Source organism: Bombina bombina, chromosome 3 (assembly GCF_027579735.1).
Source record: "Bombina bombina isolate aBomBom1 chromosome 3, aBomBom1.pri, whole genome shotgun sequence".
In the NCBI taxonomy this organism is placed as follows: Eukaryota; Metazoa; Chordata; class Amphibia; order Anura; family Bombinatoridae; genus Bombina; species Bombina bombina.
In genome coordinates this window covers 1,056,571,266-1,056,586,919 of record NC_069501.1, presented here as the reverse complement: position 1 = coordinate 1,056,586,919, position 15,654 = coordinate 1,056,571,266, and the positions used below count along the sequence as shown (strand labels likewise).

The 15,654-nt window shown below is 40.8% G+C and overlaps 1 protein-coding gene across 2 annotated transcripts in view; it reads left to right on the top strand.

Moving 5' to 3' along the window:
* TARBP2 (TARBP2 subunit of RISC loading complex) overlaps positions 1–15,654 on the top strand; it is a 75,322-nt gene that overhangs the window by 45,195 nt on the left and 14,473 nt on the right. For both annotated transcript variants that reach the window (XM_053708294.1, XM_053708295.1), the window contains exon 8: positions 14,365–14,557. In XM_053708294.1, coding sequence (XP_053564269.1) covers positions 14,365–14,557 — 193 coding nt within the window. The remainder of the gene's footprint in view (positions 1–14,364; positions 14,558–15,654) is intronic.

The following is a 15,654-nucleotide window of genomic DNA, read 5'->3' as shown; positions in this document are numbered from 1 at the left end:
TCTTCAAGAATTCTCCAGATTGGCTCCCATCTTATGGAACTCTCTGCCTCACTCCACAAGAATCTCCCCTAGTTTTAAAAGCTTCAAGTGCTCCCTGAAGACTCTACTATTCAGGGACGCTTACAACCTACACTAATCTTCCTATCTCCACTGCTATCCCCTAAAATCCCATAGCATGTAAGCCTATGAGCCCAGCTGTTTGTAGTTCACCTTTATAAGAGCCGACTACAACAATGCAACTCTCTGCAGGACCCTCTCTCCCCATTTGATCCCTGTAATCGTTTTTATATACCACCTATGTTCATAGCGCTGCAGAACCTGTTGGCGCTCTACAAATACCTTATAATAATAATTTGATGCCCTCCGGGCACCAGTCCTATTCACATGAAACACGTACAGAAATAGTGACACAGTGAAGCATGTCGGGAACAGACCATATGTGGTCAGAGTATGTGGTATTGTGAGCTTTGTAAATCTGGATACAAGTATTTATGGCAATAGTTATGAAGGTTAGCCCTAAAATTAGAGCTTGTTGCTCTTTTTTGTATTAATCAGAAAACAACTTCTATGTAGCCTGATTAAACAATATGAGACATTTAATATATGATGAATTTTAGTATTAACTACAAACTTATGTGTTAATAGAAATAAGCATATAATGATGAGATACATTTCATATGTTCAATATATATCGAATGGAAGCCACAGAAGGAGTAGATATACTGACATGATCTGAATCAGTAACGATAGTAACAAAAATAGAACTCCTTTACTTCACGCAATCACACACATCCTAAAATATTTACAAGTTCAGACACTCCGCAAACATACATTGTTTGTTTGTAATGAATATTGCATATAATGGGATTTGCCCAATAATTCGGAATGGTGACAACAATATGCAGGTAAGAAGCTTAAAGGCTTTAGTTAGGTTCGTGTACGTTACCACCTTAGGGACCGTGAGTGTTCCGTTACCGCATTGGGAGCTCCGTGTCTGGGAGAGGCAGCGTGTGTGAGTGCGGCTTACTTCCGGGTAGCGGTAAAAAAGTAGATCCGGTCGTTCAGTGATCCAGACTCGGTAATAACAAAGTTGCAACAAAACATATGAGAATCAAAAAGGTAACAAAAGTAATCTTTGGAACGATACTTAGCACAGAATACAAGTGATAGGAGACCTGAAATAGGAATAGCTACATCAGAGTAGGTATGACTTCAATAATCAGGCAGTAAATGAATGCAACAGGTAGTCCTTAAATAGGAAAGAGATCAGATAGGAGGAGTTAGAGTTAAAGGTATACCACATCTCCCCCCCTTCAAGGAAGCACCCCAGGGGATTCCAAACTAGGTTTCTCAGGATAGCGGCGATGAAAATTCCGCAGAAGACGGGGAGTGCGAAGATCAGAATGAAGTTGCCAAGAGTTATCCTCTGAACCATAACCCTTCCATTTCACAAGGTACTCCAACCTCCGTCTATGGATCCTAGAATCCAACACGGCTTCAACCTCATACTCTTCTCGATCATCAATGACTATCGGAGGTGGTTTAGACAAGGAGAGGGACTGAGGTGAAGGAAGATATGGCTTCAGCAAAGAGACGTGGAAAGAGGGGTGAATCTTAAAATCCTGAGGAAGCTCCAATCTCAAAGCATTTGGGTTGATTATTTTAGACACTTTAAAAGGACCCAAATATTGATTAGCTAGCTTTTTGCTAGGAACGGAAAGTTTAAGATTCTTTGTTGATAGCAGAACCAAATCTCCAACTTGATAGGTAGGACCTGTTGTATGATGGGTATCATACAACCTCTTCTGATATTCTTTGGCTTCTGAAAGATGTTTTTTCAGGATGTCCAGCCTTTCATGTAAATTATTCGCAAAATCCAATGCAGAGGGTGAGTTTACTTGTTGAGAACTCAAAGAGATGGTGGTAGGATGATATCCATAAGTAACAAAGAATGGGGATAATTTAGTTGATGAAGAAGTGGTATTATTATAACAGAACTCTGCCAAAGGTAGATAAGATGACCAATCATCCTGAAGATGAGATATGTAGCAGCGAAGATATTGCTCAAGGGTTTGGTTAAGTCGTTCTGTGAGACCATTTGTCTGGGGGTGAAATGCAGTCGAGTATCTTGAATCAATCTGAATTAGCTTGCATAAAGATCTCCAGAAATTAGAGGTAAACTGAGTACCACGGTCAGTTATAATAACTAGGCAATCCATGTAAGCAAACTATATTGTCTAAGAAAACATGAGCTGTTGTGAAAGCTGTAGGCAGACCTTTTAAAGGAATGTAATGAGCCAGTCTTGTTAAATGGTCAATGACAACTAAGATAGTATTGTATTGATGGGATTCAGGTAATTCAACAATAAAGTCCATTGATATGGTACTCCAAGGTTTGTCAGGAATAGGCAGAGGTGACAAAAGACCTGATGGTCTTTTGTGAACTAACTTATTTCTGGCGCAGGTATCACAATGTTTTACATAATTTGTTATATAAGCATCCATGAGTGGCCACCAATAATTTCTCCTAGTTAGGTCAATACTTTTAGAAATACCTGGATGACCCGCAAGAGTCCCATCATGGGTTTGTTTGAGGATGGAAGATCTCATCTGTTGGGGAATGTAAAGTTTAGAATTATGGTAAAAAAGACCAGTATTGGAATCTTTCTGACAATCTATTCCATGTGGTGGTTCATGCTTTAATTCTTTTAATATATCTTCTTCCAAAGGTGTAAGTAAACCTATAATCTTTTCTTTTGGAATGATTTGGTTGATTTGATCTTGAGTGTCTTGATCATGTTGTCTAGAGAGAGCATCGGCTTTGGTATTCAAATGTCCTGGTCTGTATGTTAGAAGAAAATTAAAACGATCAAAAAATATCGACCATCTTGCTTGGCGTGCAGACAAAGTCTTACTTGTCTTCAGGAACTCAAGATTTTTATGGTCAGTAAAAATCTTAAAAGGCAGTTTGGAACCTTCTAATAAATGTCTCCAGTGTTCAAGGGCACGTTTTATAGCTAGAAGTTCTTTATCTCCTATGCTATAGTTTTTCTCAGCGCTAGTCAACATCTTAGAATAAAAAGCGATAGGATGAATCTCAGTCATGTTTTTATCCTGTTGTGACAATACTGCACCGATACCTGAGTCAGATGCATCTACTTCAAGAATAAATTCCAAATCAAAGTCTGGCATAGCTAAGATGGGTGCTGTGGTAAAATATTCTTTCAACTTGTTGAAAGCTTGATTTGCGGAATCTGTCCATTTAAATCTTTGTTTTTCACTAGTAAGGGCTGTTAATGGTTTAACGATTGAAGAGAAATTTTTAATAAACTTTCTATAAAAGTTCGCAAAACCAATGAAACGTTGTACAGATTTTGTTGAAGTGGGAGTAGGCCAATTTAAAATTGCTGATACCTTCTCCGGATCCATTTGTATCTTGTTGGGATTGATGATGTAACCCAAGAATTTTATTTCTGTAACATGAAAAGAACACTTTTCCAATTTAGCATATAATTTGTGTTCTTTTAAACGAGTTAACACCCAGCGTACATGTTTTTCATGTTCTTGTGGTGTTCTAGAATAAATTAGGATGTCATCAAGGTATATTATGACACAGACGTCAATAAGGTCTCGGAATATCTCGTTTATAAAAAACTGAAAAGTTGCTGGGGCATTACTCAGACCGAAAGGCATTACGTTATACTGAAAAAGGCCATATCTAGTCCGGAATGCCGTCTTCCATTCATGACCCTCTTTGATTCTAATCAGATTATAAGCCCCCTTTAGATCTAGTTTGGTGTAAATAGTGGCACCAGTTAGACGCTCCAAAAGTTCTGGTATTAAAGGTAAAGGGTATCTGTTTTTTATTGTGATGTTATTTAATGCCCTATAATCAATAATAGGTCTTATGGTACCATCCTTGTTTCTTACTAGAAACATTCCTGCAGCTGCAGGGGATGTGGAGTGTGAAATGAATCCCTTACGTAAATTTTCGTCTAGGTAATTTCTAATATATTGAAGTTCCTCTTGAGAGAGAGGATAGATCTTACCATGAGGGATTTTAGAACCAGGTATTATATCGATAGGGCAGTCAAAATCCCTATGGGGTGGAAGGTTTTCTGCCTCTTTTAAATTGAATACTTCTGCCAAATCCTGATAACACGAGGGTAAACCATTATCAAGTGACGCTATGGTTTGATGTGGATAACAAGTCTTTAAACAAAAGGCAGAATCTAATGTTACCTTACTTGAAACCCAATTTATGTTTGGGTTGTGTTTCTTCAACCAAGGATACCCTAAGATGAGAGTATGCTGATGTATGGATATGAGATCAAAAGATAAGTATTCAGTGTGTCCTTGGAATGAGGTTACAAGAAGGGGAACAGTATGATGTGTGATTGGTCCTTGTTCTATGAATGAACCATCTATTAACTTAATGGAGACAGGGTTTTGTTTGCATATAACTGGTATTTTATTTTTATATACATAGGTGGAATCAATGTAATTGCCAGATGCTCCTGAATCAATTAATGCCTTGGTTTGGATATTTTTCTGGTCCCACTGTAAAGAAATGGACAAAGTCATATGGGTATCATTTGTAATGCTGTAAATAAAGTCACTGGTTATTGTCTTACCATTCTTTTGTTTTTTTAACATAGGACAAGTGGATACTGAATGTTCCTTATGTGCACAATATAAACAGAGGTTTTCCAACCTCCTTCTAATTTTTTCCTCTGGTGGCAGAGGTCCTCTAAGAACTCCAATCTCCATGGGGGTAGCACTGCCATGAGCTCTGTCATGACTTGTAGTGACTTGGTAAGGTTTCCTGGATGGATTATCATAAGAGGCCCTCTCTGCTCTCCTTTCTCTCAAACGGCGATCCAAAGAGATGCTTAATTTGATAAGCCCCTCAAGAGTATCAGGAATCTCCAGACGTGAAAGTTCATCTTTGAGTGATTCAGACAACCCCAGACGATATTGATTCTTTAAACTGATTTCATTCCACTGAGATTCCTCTGCCCACATCTGAAACTCAGTGGTATAATCTTCCACATTTCTCTTACCCTGTTTTAAAGACCTTAATCTCGTTTCAGCATTTATTTGAGTATTTGAATCTTGATATAGACTAGTCAAAGCAGAAAAAAAATCCTGTAATGAATCTAAGATAGGGTTATTGTTTTCGAAAAACCTATTAGCCCAAGTCCTAGGTTCACCTTGTAAAAAAGATATTGTGGTACATACTTTAATCCGCTCAGTGTGATAAGTCTTAGGTCTAAGGGAGAATAATAAGTTACAGGCATTCTTAAATTCCCTGAACTCAGAACGTTTCCCTGAGAAGGGTTGTGGATAATTAATATGAGGTTCAGGTGGATCATGAGGTTTTTGTGAAACATAATCTTTAACTATAGTTTTAAGTGCAGCATTTTCAGTTTGCACTTCAGTTACTGCTCTTGCCAAATAATCAAGTTTGAGATAGACATTATTAAATTCCTTCTTTATTTCATTAGGATCCATAATAGTAAATGTTCCAATCAAAAAAGATTTTGATTGTCTTTTGGGCCTGATTATTATGTGGTATTGTGAGCTTTGTAAATCTGGATACAAGTATTTATGGCAATAGTTATGAAGGTTAGCCCTAAAATTAGAGCTTGTTGCTCTTTTTTGTATTAATCAGAAAACAACTTCTATGTAGCCTGATTAAACAATATGAGACATTTAATATATGATGAATTTTAGTATTAACTACAAACTTATGTGTTAATAGAAATAAGCATATAATGATGAGATACATTTCATATGTTCAATATATATCGAATGGAAGCCACAGAAGGAGTAGATATACTGACATGATCTGAATCAGTAACGATAGTAACAAAAATAGAACTCCTTTACTTCACGCAATCACACACATCCTAAAATATTTACAAGTTCAGACACTCCGCAAACATACATTGTTTGTTTGTAATGGATATTGCATATAATGGGATTTGCCCAATAATTCGGAATGGTGACAACAATATGCAGGTAAGAAGCTTAAAGGCTTTAGTTAGGTTCGTGTACGTTACCACCTTAGGGACCGTGAGTGTTCCGTTACCGCATTGGGAGCTCCGTGTCTGGGAGAGGCAGCGTGTGTGAGTGCGGCTTACTTCCGGGTAGCGGTAAAAAAGTAGATCCGGTCGTTCAGTGATCCAGACTCGGTAATAACAAAGTTGCAACAAAACATATGAGAATCAAAAAGGTAACAAAAGTAATCTTTGGAACTATACTTAGCACAGAATACAAGTGATAGGAATAGCTACATCAGAGTAGGTATGACTTCAATAATCAGGCAGTAAATGAATGCAACAGGTAGTCCTTAAATAGGAAAGAGATCAGATAGGAGGAGTTAGAGTTAAAGGTATACCACAGAGTAACACTTGTAGGGATAAACAGAGTGGGGCACTGTTCTTGATAACCTTTGGTTTTGGGGTGGTATAGATCATGATTTTATTTACTGTCAAAATATGTTGGCATGGGGGGGGGGTGGAGCCAAGCCGTGCAGGGACATGGCCGCACAGTAAAAGAGCTCCGTATCAGCCTTCACTCTTAGCTCCTAATATATGATCAGGAAATAAGCTCAGATGGTCAGGACTAGATCTGGAGGATAACTTATTAACAGTCTATCAACACTACAGCCCCGATTTGTTGCGAGTGACCTGAGGAAACTGCCCAACTTGTTGGGCACATTCAGTAATGGCGCCATTGCTGTCCCACTGAGCCGCATATCAAATCCCCCCTGTGGCTCCTACCGCGCTATAACTCCCTTACAGACAGCTAAGTACAGGACTATTGCCCCAAAGATATCTCTCTCCTGTTGCCGGGGGCCGAGGGAGACCGCCGGAATTACTCTGCTTACTTGTGAGGCAGCGCCATCATAGACCAGCTGATTCGCGGGAACGGAATTCCTCCACGGTCTCTGCCGAGGAACACCTGCCACACAAACAGCGGAGGCCAAGGGTCTGTCCAGAGTTTTTCACCCTACCGCCTGGCTCACAGAGAGGCAGTCTCCCGCATACCAGCCTGCACTGCTTACACTGGCGATCCACGCCGCGCACGTGGTTTAACTGCTGGTCTCACGCGACCAGTCTCTGACAGAGGTAAAACTCTTCCTTGTGCAGGTAACAGTTGGGTACTCTCTCCCCTGGAGCTGTCCAACCCAATCCGGACGTTTTGCTCCCAGGGTAAAAGTGTGCAGGTTTACCGGGCTGCCGGTGGCTTTGTGGGCCCATCCTTGAGACTTATAGTTGCAGCCAAAGTTTAAACGGAGATCCCTCCCAGCAGCACAACCACGTAAACACGATAAGCTCTCTGCCTGGCCTTCAAGCAACATACATAAACCACCCTTTCCACACAGTAATCTTGCTGTTTATACTGGGCCACTTCAGAAAGAGCCCCATTTTAGCTAGCGGTAAAGGTCCATGATGACCCCAAAAAAGGACAAAAATTAGATAAACCAACAAAAAATTTGTCTCAGACCCCATCGGTGTCCTCCTTCGTTCATTCCACTGACACTGCTCCTATGGCGTCGGGGGGGGGGGGGGTGCCTGACCCACTGGGTCCCCCATGCTCTGCGGAGCCAGTAAACCCCCACCAGGATTCATTACAGGCCATCCAGGTGAAGCTTGCTTCTCTACCATCTAAATCAGATTTGGAGTCACTAAAATAGTTTATTAAGGAGGAGATTAGAGACCTTAAGAGGGACCTTAATGAGATGGGGGCATGAATGGAGTACTTGGAGGAGGGCCAGGAAACTAAACAATTTGGTCAGCGCCAATACGCAGCAAATCTCAATCCAGGACTCCATGGTACAGTCCCTTCAGGACAAAGTGGAGGACTTGGATAACCGGGGTCGTAGGAACAATTTGAGACTCTGCGGCATTCCAGAAGATGTACCCCAGGAACAACTTAAAACCTATCTTGTAGGCCTCTTCCAGCACCTCTCTCCTACCTCTCCACCGCTGCTGAACGAAGACATTGATAGGGCCCACAGGGCTCTACGTCCTCTTCCCACTTCCCATTGCCACCACGGGATGTTATTGTTAGATTCCTACGCTTCACTACTAAAGAAACCATTTGGCAGGCGGCTAGGACAAGACAATCTATATCATATCAAGGTCACTCGCTTCAGATATATCAAGACCTCAGCCCCCTAACAATTCAAAGGCGTAAGGAAATCAAGTTCATCACAAGCGCCCTACAGGAACGTGGTATCAAGTACCGTTGGGGATTTCCTTTCAGTCTCATCATAAACCACAATGGCTCACAAATTATTTACAAGGACTACAGAGACCTTGAACATCTTTCCAGGTCCCTAAACATTCCATTTCACTCTCCAACCGAAGCAAACGTTCTATCTCCCTCTGCGCCAGCAGAGCCTGGACTTTCGCGTCCATTGGAACAGAGACCCCAGTGGCAGAGAGTTCAGCCAAAAAGAAGAAAAATGGATAAAACATCAACGAGAGAAGATGTACCACCTCCATGAACCAACACCTCCACCAGGTTTCATAACCCTTTTCTATTTAGTATGACCCCTGGTCTGGAACTTTCCTGGATCAATCATGCCTTATGGGACACAAGTTAACAACCTTGGGTGTCTTAATTTCCCTTTTGCCTCTTCTACTGCAGTGGTGGCAGACATATGAAGGTTGGACTTACCCTGGTAATGTATTGATTTCTGTCATAGTTTCTCTAATTTGACATGCTCGTTAAAAATATTAATCACGTAATTTACCAGGTCACAAGTTGAAATGTTGAACTCTAACGCACCTTTCCTATACTGTTATGCTGTAATTTTGTTAACTGGGTATAATGTTTAAGTTTTCACATGTGCTATTGTACAACCCGCTATGATTCTGTGCCTTTGTGCTAATCCAGTGTGACCCCTGGTCCAGAATATACTTGACTAATTGTACCTTACTGAACACGTGTAAACAACTCTAGGTGCCACAATCTAGCTTTTGCTTCTGCTGTAACAGCGGTGGCAGATAAATGAGGGTTGGACTCACTTTCGCAATGTATTGATCCTTGATACGGTTTCTTTAATTTGACATGTTTATAAAATGTTTTCACTACATAGTATATTAGGACAGAAATTGAAAAATTTAACTCTTATGCCCCTTCCCTAAACTGTTATGATGTAACTTTGTTTACTGTTCATAATGTTTAAAGTTCTAACACATACCATTGTATACTCTGTTGAAATAATATATTCCAATGATTTAGGCCCGCGCAGTCACCGGGGGTAACTAAATGACTATCCCTTGGGCAGCCATACTATACTATACTGCCTTATTTATAACGCACACTATTTCCCTGGCTGGGTCTAGCGCCCTAAGTGATGAAAGTGGACAAACTTGTGTAACCTATTCCCTGCTCAGAGCTGGGGTACAGGCCTTAACCATAACCTTGTCACCTACCCTGATCCCAATAGTCACGCAGCTCAGTCAGGGGCTTCCCTGATAGCCTGCCAGACGGCTACATAAACTACCTACCCGTGACAACAATCCCAGCTATACACGTAGTTAAGATATATCTGTCCCCCACCGACCAGCCTAGGGATTTTCTAGTATAAGGCCACCTCAATAGTATACATGACTGCCTTGGTTTCATCCATTATTCCCAGGGAGAAAGGTACCCTCTTCGGATTTATCCTCTTACTAAAATATTTTACACGCCTGATTATTGAGTAAAACATTAATCGTTTAATTGCCCAATCCTGATATCAATCGATTACAATATAACCTAAGAGTATGATAGGCGATACTCTTCCCTCCTTGTAAGGTGTATAGCAGAATGACTCGTACACTTATTACAATAGTTATTGTTATCATTGTGTTTTTTTATGTAATTTTGCATTTATTCAACTTTTAGTTTGCGTTTCTTGTTTTTTTATTTTATCCCTCTGTCCAGTCTCAGGAGCCCCACCCCCATTTTGGGGGAAGAATGTTACTAAGCTTCACGCACTAGTTGATCTTTCTTACCTCTAAGCTAATGAATAATTCACTCACTAAAATTCAGTTTATCTCCCACAATGCCAAAGGTCTCAACAGTCCTCAAAAACGGTCGCTGGCCCTAAGAGATTATAGGAGACACAAGGGTGACATTCTCTTTATCCAAGAGACCCACTTTAAAAGGGGACATGAACCCAAATCTAGTTTCCAAAAATTTGGACAGAGCATTTTCTCCTCTCACACCACTAAACACAACGGGGTTGGGATTCTAGTGAATAGAAGTCTACCTTTTGTGGTGTCCTCCTCCCACAAAGATAAAGAAGGAAGATACTTAATCCTAGTGGGATTTCTCTATCATAAGCCTATAACATTAGTGAATTTGTACGCCCCAAACATGAGCCCTGCTCCCTTCTTTCACCAGCTTAGTAAAAAAAATTTAGAAGTAGCTAAGGGCGGCCTAATCTTAGGGGGTGATTTCAATTTGGCATTTGATCCAGCACTGGATTGCTCAACTGGCTCGTCCTCTACACCAAACAAGACATTAAAGCAAATTAAACATTCTCTTTCACACTTAGCAATACACGATACGTGGCGCCTTCAGCACCCATATGACAGAGACTTCACATTTTACTCTAACCCTCACCAACTATATACAAGAATAGATTACATCTTTGCGGACATATCCAGCTTTTCTTCCATTGTTTATGCTAATATAAACCCCATAACGTGGTCGGATCACGCCATTATAAGTTGCCAGTTCCACTGGCGTCCCATTGACCCTTCCACTTCTCAGTGGAGATTTGATGAATCCCTCCTCAGAGACCCCCAGTCATTCATACAGGTACAAAAGACATTGATTGACTGCTTCCAAAGGAATGATACCCCCGATGTAGACATACACCATATATGGAATGCTCATAAATGCGTTCTACGAGGGGAACTAATTGCGCTTAAGGCTGCGAGAAGGAAACAGAATATATACCTTAATTCTCTCCTAGAAGACATTGCCAAACTGCAGGACCTACATAAAACATATCCCACAAATACATCCCTGACAGATAGCATTACCCATAAAAGAAACCAACTTCGTGTGTTTTTGGGCACTGAGGCCAAGAACAAAGCTTTATACCTCAGAAAAGTTTATTACGAAGGAGCAAATAAGCAAGGTAGGATGCTAGCCCGCCAGCTTAGGAAACGAACAAATAAACAATGCATAATGGGAATTTGTGACTCAGACGGGGCTAGGAAGTCTAATCCACAGACATCACACAGGCTTTCAGGGACTATTACAATAACCTTTCCAATATAAGACGAGGTTCAGTTGATCCTCACCCGACAGATGTAGCAACCTATCTTAATGACATCAACCTCCCTAAGTTGTCCGTGGAGCAACGGGATGAACTAGATGCTCCATACTCTGAAGAGGAGCTACTGGCCGCTATCTCTTCTCTCCCTTCTGGTAAAGCTCCTGGTCCAGATGGCTTCGGGAACTCTTACTACACACAATTTAAAGAAATCCCCAAACCTAACAAATCCCCAGACCTAGTCACCAATTACCGCCCGATTTCACTTATTAATACAGACTTAAAGATTTACGCAAAAATAATAACGATCCGTCTCAACCGAATCCTTCCCACCCTTATACATAATGACCAGGTCGGTTTTGTCCCGGGACGAGAAGCGAGAGATAATACGGTACATAATATACATTTAATCTGGCATGTTACAAATAAAAATATCCCTACCACATTTATCTCAACGGACGCTGAAAAAGCTTTCGACCGGGTTAACTGGTCCTATTTAAGAGCTTCCCTGGAGGCTTTTGGCTTCAGCTCCATTACTTTAAAACGGATATTTGCTTTATATACCTCGCCTAGCGCCCGTATTTTAGTAAACGGCTCCTTATCCACCCCAATTGATATTAAAAATGGCACACGTCAAGGCTGCCCCCTCTCTCCCCTGTTATTTGCCCTATTTATTGAAACCTTGGCCTCAAAGATTAGAAATACGCCGGAAATTCGGGGTGTTGCAGTGGGGGGGGGGAAGTGTACAAGGTGTCGCTATTCGCTGATGACATCTTGTTCACCCTGACTAAACCTGAAACATCAATTCCCCTGCTACTGTCTGAGTTCTCCACCTTTAACAAACTCACAGATTTCCTTGTTAACCAGAATAAATCTGAAATCCTAGCCCTTGGTCTCCCTGAACGCTCCATAAGCCTAATTAAAAACAGCTGCCCTCTAAAATGGTGTTCAGGAGCACTTAAGTATCTGGGCGTCTATCTCCCTAAATCCACGGATAACTTATTTCAGGTTAACTATATACCTATCAAAACAGAAATAATGCGTGACCTCCCATCTTGGGGCTCAAAGAAACTCTCATGGTGAGGCAGGATCAACACTATAAAAATGAATATTTTTCCGAGACTGTTATACATCATGGGGGCGGTGCCTCTGCCTCCCAGATACCTATCCCAAGTACAGAGTTTAATTAGCACTTTTGTGTGGAAAAAGAAACCACCTAGAATAAACGAAACCATCATGTCATTATCACGTGAACATGGTGGATTGGGATTGCCCGATTTGGAGAGATATAGACTGTCTGTCTGTATTTCTGCAAAGAATCTGAGATTGGAGGGTGGCTGGGGGGCAGAGGAGATGGGTCCGACTTGAAGAACAAATAAACCCAGACTTCCCACTAGCTACTCTATGCTGGAGCCCCAACTTTCATGAGAGAATTAAAATGCTCCCTAATCCAATCACAAAAGAGACCTTCGCCCCATGGGACATAGCCTCTCATCACCATTCTTGCTTATCCTCTAACCCCGGCCCCTTGACCTCCCTACTGCATAACTCCGACTGGGCACGTAACTGGTTTTCCTTTCGAAGACTTCAAAACTACATAACCACACACAAACATAAAAATAATATGATTTGCCCCCCCCCTATTAACATTGAGAAACTATACCTTATAAATTCGCCAATAAAACACTCTCTCCGCTATATATAAAATTCTTACCCAACCTCTACCGGGAAACCGACCGTATTCTATAGAGATGTGGGAGAGAGAACTGGGTATAGTTATTCTTCCTCAAATGGCGACTAATATATTCCTTAACACTAAAAAGTCCTCCACTTCAGCATCTGTTCTAGAAACTAACTATAAAATCTTGCATTGCTGGTACTTAACCCCACGGAAGATGTATCGGCTATACCCTAACACTAACAATAAATGCTGGAGATGCGGCCATGTGGGGAGCGGCATGGGTCTTATGTGGTGGTGGTGTTCGCAAATAAATCATTTCTGGTACGAGGTTATAGATGAGGTTGGAAAAATATTACATATGACCTTACCACCAGACCCCCTAATATGGTTACTAAACCGGTCTGTCAAGTTGCCGCTCAAGTCCCTCCTTCCCCTATTCCGTATATTTACAAACAGTGTAAAAATGATAATAGCCAGGTACTGGAAGGCAAGGGATGTTCCCACCTTGGAAATGTGGAGAGCTAAAGTATCCGAACTATTAGAGCTAGAAGAGTATTCCGTTTATAAGAAAGGGAACACGGATAGTTTTATAACGATCCAAGCAATTTGGGATGAATATAACAGAACACAGAGACCTCCTTTAAGGCAATCGTGGGTAATCTGAACTTTCTATAGAATAAAATAGTAAATTTTTTCTTTATTTTTATCTTCTTTTCTCATTTCACCATTATAAATTTCACCCCGAGACTGGACATACCCCCCTCCCCCCCCTTTTTTCTTTTGCTACACAGCTACTCTCCTAATATTTTACGAATATACCTAGTTTTTCAAATGTATTACAAAATTGTTTGGATCTGTACCACTTTCTGAGACATTGTAAATGTAATTATATTTGCATACTGTATGTGGATGTTGTAAGTTGTGTACAGATTCAACGTTAATAAAAGAATTTAACTAAAATATGTTGGCATAATTGTATGGGGTACAGAATCTGTAATGGCACAAAAGAGTTGTGCATGATGGCTAGGCAAAGTTTGCTTTGTGCCAGAGTAATAATATAAAGTGACCTGCTGTAGCAGCCTCATTTAAAAAAAAAAAAAAAGAAAAGGTTTGATTATTAATAATTATCAGATCAGCCCATACCCATGCCAGCACTTAGATTAGACCCTGGCCTATGCCCACTATTTACATCTGTTAGAGGGCAGTTAATTGGGCATTCAAGCATTGAAAAAGTAACAGCGGAGGTTGGGACTTGTGTGTGCAATTTCTATATGTTTGGCAGGTGAGTTTTTTTTTTATTACATGAGTGTGTAGATACATTTGCATGTACTGTAAATATTGCTCCGTGAAGTGAATACTGGATCCTTTATTTAGTTTTTCTCTTTGGCAGAACACTGGCACTAAGCTGGATGGTAACCGAGGTCGCGGTGCAATGTGCACATGGGACACTCTGCGAAATTCAGCTGGAGAAAAGATCCTACACCTGAGAAGTCATCCCCTGACAGTCCTGAGCTCTGGCTTCTGCACCGTCTTGCAAGATCTCTCTGAGGAGCAAAGCTTCCAGATTAGCTACTTAGACATAGGTGAGGAGGTTGGGAGGTCTAATTTGTTGAAGGAGCAGCAATGCACTACTGGGAGTGACAAAAGGCATATATTTGCAGCCACCAATCTGCAGCTTCTGAACCTACCTAGGTATACTTTTCAACAAATGATACAAAGAGATAATGAAATCACGTTTTTTTCTGAATCATGAATTGCATGAGCACAGGTGTATTGGGTATTTAAATGTTCTCATTCATGGATATCATTAAAGGGACATTAAACACTTACTACATGCTAGATAGAATGATGCATTCAAAGAAAAGAATAACATGTGGATGTATTTTCTTTCTTATGGCATGGAGAGTCCACAACGTCATTCTAATTACTAGTGGGATATTCAACTTCTGGCCAGCAGGAGGAGGCAAAGAGCACCCCAGCAAAGCTGTTAAGTGTAACTTCCCTTACCCATAATCCCCAGTCATTCTCTTTGCCTCTGTCAATGGAGGATGTGCGAAGATGATGTCTGAAGATATATAATTTATTTTATGGGTACTTTTCCCTGCAAGCAAGAATTGGGGTCTAGCTGTGTCCACGTCAATCTCTTTAGTAAGAGTAGTGGTGGCTTTTAGCAGTTAGAAGGCGGCAAAGTAGTCTTTGCTTTACTTCTAACACTTTTGCTACCCCTTTGCAGAAAGCCAGGGTTGGTTACTCTGTTTTTTCTTTTACTACAGGTCCATGACAGGGAGGGGAGTACCTGTCACACCTAAGTAACTTATCTGCCCTGCAGCTAGATCCACAGGTAAGTGCATTTGCCTTCTATGTACTAAAGGACAGCACTTCAGAGGTTTACCCTCAAGTGGATCTCTTTCTGGGACATAGCTATCCTTTTTATGGGGGTACATTTATGGGCAGTTTGTTACTGGTACATTGTATTTTTCTGTGAACACAGAGGGGCATTCCTTTATTCATGAAGGGAATCTGAGAGAGATTTATGTGATTAATATTAAGCTGAGTTTATCATTTTAACCTTCTATTACACTGACTGAAGGGGTTTTTAATAATTTTCCCGTTATTTGGAACCCATTTTCGGGTTATAGTGTTGTGTGTCAGTTGCTTTCTTTTTGAGCCGTAGACTTTG